This window comes from Hemicordylus capensis, chromosome 16 (assembly GCF_027244095.1).
Source record: "Hemicordylus capensis ecotype Gifberg chromosome 16, rHemCap1.1.pri, whole genome shotgun sequence".
NCBI lineage: Eukaryota > Metazoa > Chordata > Lepidosauria > Squamata > Cordylidae > Hemicordylus > Hemicordylus capensis.
In genome coordinates, this window is record NC_069672.1 from 1,330,960 (window position 1) to 1,346,910 (window position 15,951).

General features: G+C 59.2%; 1 protein-coding gene across 2 annotated transcripts in view; it reads left to right on the forward strand.

Annotated features, from left to right (window-relative positions):
• Positions 1-15,951, forward strand: part of DNAJC11 (DnaJ heat shock protein family (Hsp40) member C11) — a 63,751-nt gene that overhangs the window by 35,678 nt on the left and 12,122 nt on the right. For both annotated transcript variants that reach the window (XM_053281384.1, XM_053281383.1), the window contains exons 5-10: positions 8,497-8,625; positions 10,406-10,528; positions 11,360-11,433; positions 13,524-13,713; positions 14,486-14,571; positions 15,483-15,599. In XM_053281384.1, the coding sequence (XP_053137359.1) occupies positions 8,497-8,625; positions 10,406-10,528; positions 11,360-11,433; positions 13,524-13,713; positions 14,486-14,571; positions 15,483-15,599 (719 nt within the window). The remainder of the gene's footprint in view (positions 1-8,496; positions 8,626-10,405; positions 10,529-11,359; positions 11,434-13,523; positions 13,714-14,485; positions 14,572-15,482; positions 15,600-15,951) is intronic.

Consider the following 15,951-nt stretch of genomic DNA (forward strand, 5'->3'; position numbering starts at 1 on the left):
GCTGCAAGCCAAGCTGGAAGCCTCGGCTTTGATCGCTCCATTATATAATTACGTTGCTCTTGCTCCTTGCGGAATAGTGCTTTTAATTTAGGGCTGGTTGTTTGCTGTTTTGCTCTCTGCCTCTCTCTCTCGGCCCGTTCCGGCTTGGCTCTGTGACGTGTGCCTGTGACCTTGGAGCAAGGACCGTCCCTCGGTGGTGGCAGCGTCCCAGCCCCCCTGGAAGGCTCGGGGTTGTCCCTAGGCCTGTGTCTGTGACTAGCCTGATATGGGAGCAGTCGCCTTGTTGGCCGGGGATGGGGTGGCCAGGCTTCCAGAAGCATCTCCCACATTCTGCAGAAAGGGGCCTTGTCATGGAAATCACGCTTTCTGATTTTAAAGACCTGTGCTCTCTAAAATGGTTTAATTAAGAGCATTGAAGAAGAAAAAAGATTCAGAATTTCACACGAGGGCAGGACTTGAAATAGCAAACCATTGATTATGGAAAGCAGTTTCCCTCTGAACAGATTTCCAGCTCAGCAAAAAGAGAGACCATTTGCAGCACAGTCATACTCTCTGGATTGTAATCTTACAGCCTCTTGGTTCTCTCGAAAATGCATCGATGGCACCAGGTTGGTTTGTGGCTTTCCCGAGTCCGAGGGAGCGTTTGAACCGTCTTTGCTAAATTGCCTGAAAGGATCCCTTCCCAGCCCAAACGGTGAAATTCTGAGCTTTCTGATTCCTTCTTCCGGCCAGCAAGATTTATCAGTCAGGGGTTCTCAGAACCAGCATCACACCATGCTGAAGCCTGAACTTTCATCTGGGGTCTGGTGCTTTCCCTCCTGTGCCATTATCTCCCTTTTCGGGGTGGGGAGCTGGCCTTGTGATAGCAAGCATGAATTGTCCCCTTTGCTGAGCAGAGTCTGTCCTGGTTTGCATTTAGATGGGTGGACCTGCTGTAAGATATCCCCCTGAGGGGCTGGCACTGCAGCTCAGTGGTAGAGCAGAAGGTCCCAAGTTCCCTCGCTGGCAGCGTCTCCAGGTAGGGTCAGGGAAAGACCAGTGCCCAAAACTGCGAAACCCACAGGCCTTGCCGAAGCTCCCACGCCCTTTTGCTGGCCTTGGATCTTGGCCCCTTGCCTGCTCGGACCACCCGCTTGCTTCCGTGGTCCTGGCTTGCTGCTCTGGAGCTCAGCCCCTGCCTCTTTGGGACCGTGCCTCCTTGAGCTGACAACCCACTCCCCTCCAGGCAGCTGGACTCCGGGACACGAGCGCTTTGCCCTGGTGGGGTGTCTGCCCACACTTGCCGTGCAGCGGCTGTGGATGTCCTGCTGGTTTCTTCCCACCTCGAGCTTGGAGGCCTGCTTGGAGAAGCAGGCTGCAGCTGCCCAGCGCCCAGAGGTGGCACCCTTCTCTGATTCTGAACTGGGGGGGATGATGAGAGTCTGGTCACCCCCACAGCCCGGTCATGAGATCGAGAGACTCCCTGAAACCGTGAGCCGGGATTTGGACCAGGAGACCTTCAAGGCTGCTTCCAGTGCTAAGCTTCTTGGATTCTGTGACCAGTTCTTGGACGTGACCCTGGGGGACTCCAGCCGATCCTGGCTTCAGTGTTGGCCTTGCTCCGAGTGGCCACTGCCTCTTCCCACAGAGCTGTTGCCCTGTTCAGGAGCCACACAGAGCCGTTTCCATGGCCTCCGCTGCCTTCCCTCCCCTTCTGGTGGGGTTCTGGCGTGCGCTGCTGGGAACAGGTGGCGGAGGCCAGGCGGAGGCAACTCAGCAAGCCCTGCTTCCTCCCGGCCTGAGGCAGAAGCGGGGTCCTCCTTCCCTGGGGTTATTTTTAACCACCCGCCATCTGCTGTTTTTCCTTGCCTTGGCGGTGCGCGCCAGATTCCCTTGCCAGAGCCTCGGTGGGCTCTTTGGGGTGACCTCACCACTTGCTCAGTGCCTCGGCTCTCTGGCCTGTGCCTGGCAAAACAAGCAAGCAAAGAGAGCCATGCTGGAAAGGAAAATATCCTGGCGGCGGCCGGTGGTCTCCGGCGGGTCCGATGAGCTCAGTGGAGCGCTGCATGGGGCCTGCTTCAGCTGGGACCTGGTTGGGCTGCTCAGCCCGGTGGGATCACACCCCTCTAGTCCAGGAATGCCAGGCCGTGGAGTGGCGTGTCCCCAGGCCCCACCACCACCACCACCACGCTTGCCCTGGGCAACAACTGGTGGTTTGTGGACAAAGATGAGCAGCGTTGGGGTTCTAAGAAACTGGAAGGGGTTCCGAGGAGGGCGGCCAGGAGAGCGCGGGGTCTGCAAGCCAAGTCCTGTGAAGAAGAGTTGCTGGGGATGCTTAGCCTGGAGAAGAGAAGACTGGGGCAGGGGTTGGGAGGTGGGGATGGGCGGGTTTATATGAGGGCCAGCTGCAAATATCTGAAGGGCTGCCCCGTGGAAGGAGGAGCGTGCTTGTTCTCTGATGCTGCTGAGGGCAGGGCTAGAACCCCTGGGTTGAAATGGCAAGGAGCCAGATTCAGGAGGCATTCCTAAGCCTTATCTAAGAGCTGTTGGACAGTGGAACAGCCTGCCTCATGCTCTCCTTTGCTGGAGGCTGTTTCCTGCACTGAGCAGAGGGTGGGACAAGAAGACCTCTGAGGTCCCTTTCGGTTCTGCTGCTCAGTAATAATCTGTGGATCTACTTGCAGAATCAGAGCCAGCTTGTCTCTCTTTGAGGGGGCGCTTACTACACGTTTAGGGGGACAATTGGAGGATTGGAATAAAGCATGGGACACGCAGATGTGCAGGAAAACAGTGGCTTTGTCAGTTCAGCCTACCAAAACGGAAGCGTTCAACAAAAGGAAAACACTGAAGCCAAGGCAGACTGCAGTCTTCTTCCAAACCTCCGTGACTCTGGCTTCTGTGGACTGAAATGAACCCTCCCTAGTAATTGACTCTCGGCCGCTGTGGTGTTATGGAATATTCATGAACATTCCCCCTACTCAGACATTTAGAAACTGCGTCAGCACCCAAGGCCTTGCGCAGGCTTGTAAATAGCTGGACATCTGGGAGCTTGTAGCGAGTGAGGATTGCTTCTGGAAGACCAGAGTTGGCTGCTCTTTTGCATTCTGGGCTGTTGACTGACCCACGTGTGGGCAGGCAAGCCTCATAGGCACGTTTGTGGGGAAGGGAATTCTCCCAGACTCCGTTGCTCGGCGGGTTTGGTGACAGATGGGCTGAGTCCTGCTGGCAGGAAGGAGAGAGCCCCCAACGTGCGTGTCGGAAAGCATCCCGGGAATGGCGTGTGTGTATCGGACCGTGGTCTCTGAACTGAAGGGGGCTGCGACCCCAGAAAGTTCAGCATTGCAAAGCAAGCTTGCCTTGTTAGCCCAGTGGCTGCCCAAAGGTGATTGTCACACCATCCTTGCCCACAGCTGAAAACTGGCAAGGATCGCCCGGGTGGGAGATGAAGACCAGCACAGGAGGCTGTGAGTTCAGAGGACGCTGTGGAAAAGCAGAAGAGACTCCCGGGCGGGGGGGGGGGGCGCACAAGCCCCCAGCAGGCGCTGGGTCTCTTCTAGGCGCTGGAAATGGGCTGATTGCTTCCCCCTTGCTGAGAAGGAGGGGAGGGTTGCATCCACTCCTCGGGCTGGCCATTTGGAGCCTTGTTTCTGTAGCCCCCGGAGGGGCTGTTGCTTACTCCTTTGCTGCACGTCCCTTGCCCAATTGGATCATGCCCGGGGAAGGCTGCTTGTCAGCATTGTGTGAGCCCTGGAGAAATGGAGGCTGCTGGGGCAAGAGCCAGTGAAAAGGGGGGGGCGGGGGGGGGCCGCTGCCGCAGGAGACCCCGAGAGTTCGGCACCCAGTCTCAGTGGATCCTTCTGCTAGAGCAGGGGAGGCCGCCTGGGCTCTCCAGCGGTTGCTGAACTTCAACGTCCCAATAAATGGCGGTTGCGGGTGGTGGGAGTTGGAGAGCCAAGGTTGCCTCCCCCCCTGGGCTCTGCTCTCTCCTGCGCACGGCTCTCCCACCCCTGTCGCCTTAGCCAGTCCGGCATGTGGACTTCCTGGAGGCCAGGCAAAGTTGGGCTAGACAGACCCCCTCTCTGCTCCAGCAGGTCCCTCGTGGGCTCTTGGTAGGGAGTCAGGCTTGTGGGGGAGCAGCCTCTCCTCTGGGTGTGTGCCTCCCCTCTGCTCCACCCTCTGGCCTTTTCCCTAAAAGTCCCCCTTGAAGAGAGGAGGCCTCGGTGGCACTATGGCAAGCACCTCCTCCCTCTTCCAGGGGTTTCCTCTCCCACCCGGCTGGCTCTTCTTCCAAGCCAAGCACGTTGGCAGCCAAGGATCCTGCCCCGGCAGCAGCGGAGGCCAGGGGCTGGCGACCAGAAGCCGGCCCTCCGTGGAGCTGTCGATGTTGGGCTGCATCAACCTCCCCGTCTTTGCAGAGCTGCCGTTTTGAGAGCCTGCCGTGCGCACCCCAATCCCACCCCTTGCCGTCGGGGGGGGGGGGGTGGACCACCGGCTTCGGTCTGTGCATATGAGGGCGGTCCATCCCTAGGGGTGCAGTCGGGCTCTTGCCACAAAAAGGAGTCCTCCCGCCCCTGCTCTCCCTTCCAAACCCTGGACAGCGGTTTGCTTTTTCAGGAAGGACTTGGGGGGTTTGTGTTTTGTCTTCAACCCGTTTTGAGTGCATCCCTGTGCGAACTTGACAGGCGAGAGATGATGGAAGCTCGGCCCAGGAGAGCCTGAATATGCAGCAGCCTCGACAGAGGACAGGTCTGAGAAAGCAGAACTCCCGCCTCGCCTGGCAAGCAAGTGCTGCCGCTCGCCGGCTGGAAGGCCTCCCCGCTCTCTGCCTTGATTCCGAATCAGAGCCCAGGCCCCTTCCTGCTGGCTCATCCCTGGAGCCGAGGATGCTCCTTCGTCCCTTCCCGTCCTGTCAAAGCCTTTTCAACAGGAGCGGAGGACAGCGAGGCCAGACCCCAGGAAAGGGGCTCAGCTCTGCCGAGCTTGGAGGCAGGCAGGCAGCCAGCCAGCCAGCTAGCCAGCTGTGTCCCAGCCAAGAGAAGCCTGACTCTGGGGTTTGAATACATCCATACACATTGAGCCGAGCTGCACAAGGCCTCTCCTTTCCCCGCATGTCTTCTGGGCTTGCCAGTCGGGGGGCTGGGGGAGGTGGCAGGGGGGTGAGGCCCTGGCCAGGATTCGGAAGCCTTCTTTCCAAAGAGCTGCAACGCTTTTGGCCCCAGTGCTGGCTGCGGAGAGTTCCACAGACCCGTCCGTCCCTTGCCCGCCCTCACGCCTCTCTCTGTAGCCATCAGGGCTGGGGCCGTCTCTCTTTCTGAATGAGTCAATGCGACCCCAGGGGAGGCTCAGGTCTCTGGAAGCTGACGTGTGTGTCCAGGTGCCGTCTGCCGCACTCCCCTGGGATGGCACACAGCCCTGGCGCTGAGGGCTGCGTTTTGGGGAGGCCAGAGGCGGGTCTCTCCCCGGCAGATGATGTCCAGAGAGCCTCTTGGTTCGGCTTTGGCTCTGCTAGAAGGGACGGGCTCATATTTCTCAAGCGGTGGCTCTCCAGGTTGGCGCCCAAGGGCCCTGCTTCCTCTCGCCTTTCCCTCCTTCCTTCCTCGCTTTCCAGAGGCCTGGAATTGGCACGGTGGTAACCTCAGGAGGAGAGGGAGTTCCAGAGTGGCTGGTGGGGTGTGTGTGTGTGTGTGTGTGTGTGTGTGTGTGTGTGTGTGTGTGTGTGTTGGGGCTTGAAACCCAAGAGATGCTGCAAGCCAGATGACCCTTCAGGGGCTCCGCGAGCCAGAGGGGGGGGGGCTCTGCTCCCACCACTCCCCTTTTCGCGTTGGCTCTCTCTGCCCCCTCGACTGTGAGCCTGCAGGCTGGGGTCCTGGCCTTTTCCTTTGTGTCCGGGGCAGAGTGTTTGAGCGCTGTGGAAATCAGGGCTCTGTTTCCTCTAGTCCAGGGAGGCCTTGGAGAACTTTGGGGGCAGGCAGGGGGAGGCACATCCTTCCTGGAGAAAGACCGCCGTTGCAGGATGAGCAGCTGGGAAGCCGGGGGCCTGAGCCAGGCTGACAAGGACAGCCTCTTCCCCCTGCTCCAAGGACCTGCCTTGGCCAGGTGTTGGTTCTTCGCCGGCACTTGGTTCCACCCCGCTGGGTGTGATGGTGGGTGGGAAGTGGCTGGTGAGTCCCCCCTCCCCGCTTTGGGGTTTTTAAGGCGTCTGGAGGGACACTGGCGAATCTGCCTCTCCTCTCCTCTCCTCTGATTGCGGCGCAGGGCTTAATTTGATCAGACCTTGCCTACATCCTGAGGACTTCAGAGCTCCTAATTGAAGCCTTGATTGCCAGCCAGGACAAGGGGTGCAGCTGCAGAAATCAGCATTCTCTCTCTCTCCTCTCTCTGTCTCTCTGAGTGTTTCTAAAATCTGGGTTGTTTTTCTAAATAGACATCTGAGTTAACAGTCTGCAGTCCAAAGATGGGTCTTTCGCTTCCGATCAGGGATCGAGGGCGGGGGCGGGGGGGGCCTTAATCTCTGCCCAAGCCCACCTCCAAAATAGATAGTGACGCATCAGGTGGCTTGCATGTTCGTGGAGGTGGATGTGATTTGCATAATGGCCTGTGCTTCTTGTATTGCTGATTTATTGCCATTTCCTCCCCCGCCTCTTCCAAGAAGAACCTCAGAGCAGCAGCCTGCCTGGTGCTTCTCTGCTCCCCCCACCCCACTTGATCCTCAGAACCAGCCCAGTGAGCTGGTGGGTCAGGCTGGAGGAGGAGGAGGAGGACCAGCCCAGGCTCACCCAGGGAACTCCATGCCTGAGTGGGGAGCTGAATGGGGTCTCTTGGGTGGAGGTCCGTGCTGGCGATGAGCCCCCTCGGCATTCAGGACGCGTCCCCTGGCCCTTTGGAAAGCCCCAGTGTTAGCACTGTGTCCATGGCCCATCCTGGTCCTGTAGAGCCATCCCAGTGTGCGTGGGGCATTGCGGTGGCCTCATCAGGCGTCCACGAACCCACCGGCCAGTGTCGGGCTGCACCACACCAACCCCCTCCCCTGAGCTCTCCTTTCTTCTTCTGTTTTTGAGATGGCAAGAGTGGGAGAAATCCTTTTCTGAGCAGAAGGAGAGGGCTACCCCTACCTCTTACCACCTCCATCTCCCAGGACAAATGAAAGGAGACCCACTTCTCTCCTGTCCCCAGTGCCTGTGTGCCAGAAAGGGAGAGAGAGGGGATTGCTGGCAACTGGTTTGCGTCTGAATGGGAGACTGTGTGTGCGAGCACTGTAAGAGACTCCCCTCAGGGGGATGGAGCCACTCCGGAAAGAGCACCTGCCGGCTTGCATGAATGGGAGACCCGAAGTGTGAGCACTGCAAGATCTTCCCCTTGGGGGATGGAGCCACTCCGGAAAGAGCGTCGAGGCTCCAGGTTCCCTCCCTGGCAGCATCTCCAAGAGAGGGCTGAGAGAGACTCCTGCCTGCAACCTGGGAGAAGCCGCTGCCAGTCTGTGAAGACAATACTGAGCTAGAGGGACCAAGGGTCCAACTCGGTATAAGGCACCTTCCTATGCGACCCCTCTTCCAAATCCCCTTCAGTTCTCTGAAATCAACAGTGGTCCATCTCCGGCTACCTTTTCTAGGGAAGGATGCCTGGGGCCAAGCCAGGCCCACACAACCAAAATATCACACGGCTTAACTCCCCCCCACTCCAACCCCTTGCTTAGCCTCTTCTGAGTCCTCCTGCTCTTTGCCCCTTTCCGACTATCCTTCCCCTAAGCAGAGTCATGCTGCTTCAAATGGCTTTTGAGGCCACTTGGCACGTTAGCATACACGGCTTTAAGTCTCTGGCCTTGAAGACTCTCAACCGAAGGTGCAAACTGGTTCCGCTTTTGAGGATTTCTGCCTTGGAGGCCACCTGAGCGTATTTCTGCACTGTTTGGCCTGTGGCGACTCATTCCACACAACCAGCTTGCCTGGCCATATGCTGCTGTTGTCAGCGAGTGATTGAGTCAGCCTGTCTGGACCCGACTGTAGAAGAGGTCCCGAGATGTGCATTGTTTGTGAGTAGCACAGAAATACAGGTCCCTGCCCCTAAGAGTTTGCAATCTGCAGTAAGTTTGACTGTCAAGAGGAGATGGTATAAGAGAGGATGAGGGAAGAGGAGGTAACGAGGGATAAACTGAGCACACACGGTTGCACAGGCTGAAACTTGATGGCGGTTTGGGATGTGCCTGAAGGGTTTAACCCAGGGGTTCTCGGCCTTGGGCTCCCAGGTGATGTTGGACAACAAATCCCATCATCCTTGGCTGCAGTGGCCTTTGGCTGTTGCTGATGGGAGTTGTTGCCCAACAACATCTGGGGATCAAGTTCTGGAGCCAGCCAGGGGGGGAAGGCGGGTGTTGAGGCGGAATTACTTCCGCCAAGGTCTTCCTGGATGGGCAAAAGGAGCCGCAGGGGGGGACGGGCAGGGTTGCTGGAGAGAGCAGGCTCCTGGAAGGTGGCCGAGGGTGGCCCCCGTCTCACGCTGGGCTTGTGTTGGTTTCTCCAGGGGACGATTAGCGTTGGAATCGACGCCACCGACCTCTTTGACCGGTATGATGAGGAGTACGAAGATGTGCCCGGGAGCGGCTTCCCCCAGATCGAAATCAACAAAATGCACATCTCCCAGTCCATCGAGGTAACGTTGTGGGTCTGCATGCTGGGCAGCACACCGCCTCGCTCGCTCTGGGCTCTGGAGGCGGGGGGGCAGCTCTGCCAAGGTAGCTCTCTTGGCTTCACAAGCTGCCTCAGAGGGGGCGATACGCGAGGCCCTCCCCCCCAAGCCTGTAGGAGCCTCTCTGTCTCCCCCCGCCCCCCGCCCCTCAACGCACACTTTATAAGCACCCCGGCTCGCTGGCTGTAACATCTATGCGCCATCTTTCCATTTCCCAAAGTGAAGGGCTCAAGCTGACGTACAGAACAGAAAGGAAACAGGCAAAATTGTTGTTAAAGATGCAGAATTGCACAAAATAAGAGACATGATGGACACTTGCTCAGTTTCAGGGATCTGTTCAGGGCACAGAATTCAGCTTTTTCTCCCTGCAGAATTTGGACTCCTTGCATACAGAACGCTAACTTTTCACTAAGCCTTCACACTTGCAGCCAAATCTCCACATCCATCAAGGGCTGGAAACTTGCTTTTTGTTTCCAGCCCTTTCTCAGGGAGTTGAATTCTTACACCCCGTGCCACTTCTGTGTCCTCCCCCACCCGCCCCCATGGCTTCACAGAACCATGGTGTACATGTCATAAAAGTAATTATAAAATAATGTAATAAAAATGAAACACTTTATTAGTGATCTTTCTTACAAAAAACAGCGGAAGTGTTGAGGAGCAGAGGGCCTTGTTCATAGAATGCTGGCATCTAGTGCAGCTTCTGTGAGGTCAGTGAAAAGTCAGTTTGGCGGGGAGGTGATGGGCGGACGTGCAAGGTGTCAGCCCGGGCAGAGCCTGTGCCTTGCTGCCAGCAATTGGCCAATTGCCTGGAAACTGCCTGGAACAAGAGCACGTGGAGAGTCTATCCCCTCGGCCTCAGTTCATCCTTTTTTTCTGGTCTGCACCAGCTGATTTCCTTTGTGATGGCAGTCTCGTCTTCTATGCCTTTTGCACATTTTCTGTGTGTGTATGCGTGTGCCTGCCAACCGTCTGTACACTCGGCACATGGCCGGTGTTGTTGTAGTCGTCTTACAGACATGGATGTGCTTTGCTTTTCAGCAAAGAAGTTCTCAAAGTGGTTTCGATAGAGGAGGAAGCCAGAGAGTCCCCTGTCCCCAGAGGGCTCGCCGGCTAAAAGAGGAACCCTACAGCAGCCACCAGCAACAGCCCCGGCAGGCCTGGATAGGGACGGCGGGGAATGGCAGCCCAGCACGGCTCTGAGCGGAAGTAGAGGGGTGCCCTCAGGGACCCCACCAGGCACAGCGCCATGGTGGTGTGGCCCTGCTGTGGGTGTCTCCAGCTCTTCCGGATGAAGTCTGCTTCTCCTTGTGGGATCCCATCAGAGTAAAGGTGGAGGGTGCCGTCCAGTCGGTGCCGACTCCTGGCGCCCACAGAGCCCCGTGGTTTTCTTTGGGGAGGATACAGGAGGGGCTGACCATTGCCGCCTCCTGCGCAGTCTGAGAGGATGAGGCCTTTCAGCACCTTCCTAGATCGCTGCTGCCCAGTAGGGTCCCAGCAGGGATTCAAATCGGCGACCTCATGCTGGTTAGTCCAGCCTTTCCCCGCTGTGCCCCTGAAGGCGACTCCCCTCGGAGTCCACCCCAGAAAGAGCGAGGCTGCAGAAGTCCGTGTCAGTGTAGATGAGTTTTTGGCTCCTCGTGGGAAAGCCGGCCGGTGCGGCTGTGTCTCCCCCCGCCAAGCGCGCGCTGCCTGGGTTGCTGCAGGCTGGGCTCAAGTGCCCCTCCCTGGTCCGCTTGTCTTCCAGGCTCCGCTGACCGCCACGGACACTGCAGTCCTGTCCGGAAACCTCTCCACCCAGAATGGAAACGGGGGCGGCTCTGTGAACTTGGCCCTCCGGCGAGTGACCTCTGCCAAAGGCTGGGGGGAGGTAAGGAGGCCGATCCCCACCACGGGCTCCTTTTCTGGCTCGTTCTGTCTGCAGGGTCTCGGGACAGTTTCGCAGAAACCAGCTCCCCTTGTTGCAACCGAGCGGGGAGCATCGTCAGTCAAGATCTCAGTCTCCAAAGGAGTGTAGAGTTGGGGCCAGTTTTCAGAAGCGCAGTCATCGGGGCGTAGGGAGCTGCCTTCTACTGAGTCAGACCCTGGGTCCATCTAGCTCAGTATCGCCTGCACTGACTGGCAGCAGCTCTCCAGAGTTGCCGGCAAGGGGTCTCTCCCAGCCCTCCCTGGAGATGCTGCCGAGGAGTGAGTTTAGGAGCTGCTGCTTGTCTGCTGAGCTGTGGCCCCATATCTTACGGAGGTCCTGTGTAGTCCCCCATCCAGATGCAAACCGAGGTGGACCTTGCTTAGCAAAGGGAACAAACCCTATGCTGGCTGCCACAAGACCAGTTCTCCTCCCCTTAGCAGCTCTTGCCAAGGCTGAGAGAGACGTTCCAGGCTCATCCAAGTGAGTCTTCTGCGTGAGCAGGATTTGAACCTGGCTCTCCCCGCCCAGCTGCCGCGCTGCGCCGTGCCACCTCCCCAGATCAGACATGGCGCACCTTGGGGGGCTAGTGCCTCTCTTGGACACTGGCCGCCATAAATGGGGGGAGGGGGTGTGCAGGTGGCCTTCCCCACCCTGTCTTCCTCCTCCCTTGTTGGGGGCAGGAGCTCTGAGGACAGGCCTGCGTGGAGGAGGGGGCCCGGAAACGCAGCCCCTTCCTCTCCCAGCGGGCTTGGACCGCAGCTCTTCACTCTGCTCTGTCTTTTGTCTGCGCAGCTCGAGTTTGGAGCCGGAGACCTCCAGGGGCCTTTATTTGGCCTGAAGGTGTTCCGGAATCTCACACAGCGATGGTGAGCCTTGGAGAAGGGATTCTGTGGCCCCGTGCCGGGGATGGGGATGCAGCGGGGGGGGACAGGGCTTCCTGAGCCCTCCTGAGACGGAGCCGCCGCCTGGCTGGACCTCCTGCTGTCGCTAGCCGCTCCCGCCTCTCCCTCCAGGCCTCCATGCGTGGCAGAGGTGGAGCCCCCCAGGCTGTGGGGAAAGTCAGCGCCAGGGCAGAGACGCTTGCTTGCTGTGCCTCGCCTGCTCCAGCGCAGAGTGGTGCAGGGGGGAGGAACCACCACCCCCCCCGGCCAGAGCGCTCCCAGGAGAGGGGAGGAGGAGACGTGCATAGGGCCTCCTGCAGATGCCGCTCCCACCATCTCTGACTCCTGGCCCCGGTGGCTGGAGGTGATGGGAGTTGTAGTCCAGCTTTATCTGCAGGGTTGACGTTGGGTAGCCCTGGGCTCTTTCTCGCCTTCTGCAGGCCTCCGTACAGACGAACCAAGAGCCCCTGGCCGGTCTTGGTGGGCCCTGCCTCCGAAACCACCTCTCGTGCCTGGGGAAGGGTAGCAAGTGCCCTTGCTCTTGGGCTGCGTCCCGCTGCCGGTGCGGCTGGGACGTGCCCCCCCCCCCCTGCCGCTTTCAAGGGACACCCCGGAGCAGCCCAGCTGCCAAGGGCAGACCATCTCGCCGCAAGGGAGCTTGGCCGGCTCCCTCCTCTTCCCCCCCCCACCCCGGGTGGAATACTGGGGGTTTTCTGGGGTCTTTTTTTGGCGGCAGGAAGACGGGGGAAGGCAGGAGTGGCCGGCCCCTGTCCTTGTCATCCTGGCCAGCCCTCTCTGGGCTCCTTCGAGGAGGGGCAGGCAGGTGAGAGACAAGCCGGTGCTTTTGAGCTGAGTGACGGAGGTCTTCGGGGGGTGGCAGGCTTGGTTCTTAGAAGGAGCTGTCTTCCAAGGGGGCGGGGGGGGGAGAGACACGCGCCGCCAGACACGCAGAAGTGCCTCCCACGTGAGTTGGGTCCGAGGAAGTTGGGGATGGCGCTCCTGGGCCTGCGGCACCCTCTTGCATGCTGGAGGAGTGTCCCAAGGACCGCTTCCTCCTTCTGAGGCTGCCATATCCCTCCGTGGCCAGGAGATGGCATGTTCTGCCTGTTTATAGAAAAACACTTTGATCCCATCCTCCTGCCAAGGAATTCTGGGCAGCATCCACGTCTCCCCCCACCTCTCTCATTTCACTCTCACAACCGTCCTGAGAGGAAGGCCAGGCTGAGCAAGAGCGATTGGCCCATGGTGACCCAGCGGGCTTCGTGGCAGAGTGGGGCTTCGCACCTGGGTCTTTGGCCTTCTGCCCTCCCCTCCCAGAAGCGGTTCTCTGGCCCTCCCTCCAGCACAGCGCTGCCTGGCTGCGGGGAGGCTGCAGCACTTTGAATTCAGGCCCTCTCTTTGGAGCTGGAGTGTGATGGCAAAGAGGCTGCGTTGCCTTGAGGGCAGCAGACAGGACTGCTGCCTGTTGGGGGCGACGAAGCTTGGAGGGGCCGGATGGAGCTGAGGGCCAGGGTGCGAGCAGCAGCTGTCGGTTCTCCCTGCACAGATCCCCCCCCCCACAGGCTGCGGTTCCTGGCGTCTGCCGTGCTGGAGGCCTGGGAGGGAGGGGCCTGGTGAGCATTCCCAAGACCCGTGGCTGGCCCCGGGGGAAGCCAGGGCTCTCAGCTTGCGTCCCGCCACTCAACCCTCCAAGCAAGCAAGCGGCGGGGGAAGTGTAGGGTGCAAATCGAATGAATAAATAAAAGAAGAGCGCCCCCCCCTCCACCTCTGAGCCCTGGAGAGCTTTAGGCAGCAGCAGCAGCAGCAGCCAGAGGAGCGAGGTGATCTGCTGGAGGAAGGATGCCTGTCCCAAGTTGGGGACAGGAAAGAGGAAAGGTGGAGCTGGGCTTGCTCACCTGCCTATCCTGCACCCTGCTGGGCTCCAGAGACCACGATGAAGGCGTGCCCCAGTGGGATGGGCGGAGCTAGGGGCACCCTGGGCCAGGCAGGCAGCCGACTTATTGGCTGCACACAGAGAGAGAATCCTCCTCCTCCTCCTCCTCCTCAGGACCCTGCCGCTCTCCCCTTGTTTCCAGCTTCATCACGACAAACGGTGCGCTGCAGTTCTCCTCCCGCGGGATCCGCCCGGGCCTCACGACGGTCCTGGCGCGGAACCTCGACAAGAACACCATGGGGTACCTGCAGTGGCGCTGGGGCATCCAGTCGGCCATGAACACGAGCATCGTCCGGGATACCAAAGCCAGCCACTTCACGATGGCCTTCCAGGTGAGACACCCGGGCCCCACCCACGGCCACGAGAGCTCTTGGAGACAGGGGGTGGGGCTAGCAGGGCAGGGGTGCTTTGCGCCAAACCTCGGCCCAGCTGTCACATTGTGGGGAGCTGGTCTGGTGGCAGCAAGCACAACTTGTCCCCTTAGCTGAGCAGCGTCCACCCTGGTTGCATAGGAAAGGGAGACTAGAAGTGTGAGCAGCCCTGGAAGAGATTCCCCTTAGGGGATGATGGAGCTGCTCTGGGAAGAGCATCTAGGTGCCAAGTTCCCTCCCTGGCAGCATCTCCAAGATAGGCCTGGGAGCGATTCCTGCCTGCAAGCTTGGAGAAGCTGCTGCCGGCCCGTGTAGACAATACTGAGCTAGGTGGACCAAGGGGTCTGACTTAATATACGGCAGCTTCGTGTGTTCCTAAAGTGGGATGGCTGCGGTCTGCTGTATGTTGCTCCATGAAAGTCCCAGGTAACCATTAGGGGAGATGGATCTCTCCTCTGTGAATCAGCCTGACCCACTTCTAAAACCATCTCAGTGAGTGGCCACTTCCACACCTTGGAACAGTGAAAGCCCCCGAGTTAAGTTTGCATTGTGTGAAGAAAGACGTCCTCGTGTCTCTCCTGGCCTGTCCATCGGCTTGTGTCGGAGCCTCCTAAGAGATGAGGAGGAGGCGGCGGGCAGGCGGGGGATGTGAAGAAGAGGGAGAAGGCCCTGCCGCTGACTCTCTGGCTCTCTCTGCGTCCGTCTCCCTCCCTCCCTCCCTCCCGTGTTGCAGCTGGGGATCCCTCACTCCTTCATGATGGTCAGCTACCAGCACAAGTTTCAGGATGAGGATCAGACGCGGGTGAAAGGATCTCTCAAGTGAGTCTGAGCATTTGCTGCCAGGGCTCTGTCTAGCCAGGGACGGCGCAGGTTGCGGGGCTCCCTCGAGGTGGCCTGTGCCCAACCCTCCGAGCAGGAATGGTGGCTCTTGAGCATAATGAATAATCATCCACGTTATTTGTTAGCCACCCCATCACAACTTGTGCTCTGGGTGCCCCACAACAGGGTTGGGTCCCCAACTTTCCCTAACAAGTGTGTCCCCTTCGGTGGCAAACCTTCAGCTCAGGAAAGCTGAGATTTGTGTCCGCTTGTGCATGCACTTGTGTATACACACGTATACACAAAGCCACACATTTAAGGGTCCCGGTTAGGGAGACAGACTTCTCCAGTCACGGGCTCACCTCCACCCTGAGTTACTCACAAGCGGTTTGCTTGCAATGGATGGGATCAACTTGCTTGTGCTGTTAACTTGGTGCTCCTTTTCTGAAGCCGGAGGGGAGGGGTCTGCTGAGCTTCAGCAGCCAGCCAGCCAGCCAGGAGCTGGCTGAGGACACCTCAGCTTCATGCCGGCAACCCTCAGGTGGGGGACAAGCAGGGCAGCTGCTGCCTGGGGCGGTAGGAGGGTGCTGAGGACCCCCCGGGACCCCTTCAGGTACACCCTCCATGGGGAACCCTTGGCCTGGAGGGAAGATGGCACCTCATCCCAGACGCTGCATCCCCTGTCACTGTCCTAAGACTTCTGCACATGCAGGGCACGATCTCAGCATCCTGCCTGCTCTGGCCAGAGAGGGCGGGGAGGGGGCCGGTCAGAGGGGGGAATGGCCGGGGCCATCCTGCATCCCTGCCCGTCATCCGCCAAGAGGTGGCGGTGCCCACACTGGCCAGGGGGAGCCGTCTCGCAGGGCAACACCTGCTCTCCTTTTCACGGCGCCTGGACTCTTTTGTTCCAGAGTCGGTTTCTTTGGGACCATTGTGGAGTATGGAGCCGAGCGGAAGATCTCCCGGCACAGCGTCCTCGGAGCCACCGTCAGTGTTGGCGTCCCCCAGGGAGTGTCTCTGAAAATCAAGTGAGTGGCAGAGCCCAGCTGCACCTCCTGGGGGTCCCTCTTGCCTTTCTGTGGGTGGGGGGGCACCCTCAGGGGTCCCTCTCATTTTTTCGTCTCTGTGCGGAATGAGTTTTGTTCTGGGCGTCAGGATCAGGGCAGTGTGTGCGCGCACCATGTGCATTCGGAGTGGGGCCTTCCTGATTCAACCTGAGCGCAATCTAAAATGAACTGAGCGGACATCTGAAAGTTTGTGAGCGCATGCACATGCGCACGCCTTAGAGGGAGCAGTGGGCACCCTGCCTGCGATAGCAGAAGGCCTCTGGGCCAGGCAGTGTCCCAGGAGCCCCGGATGACCTTGAGAGGCTTTGCCAGT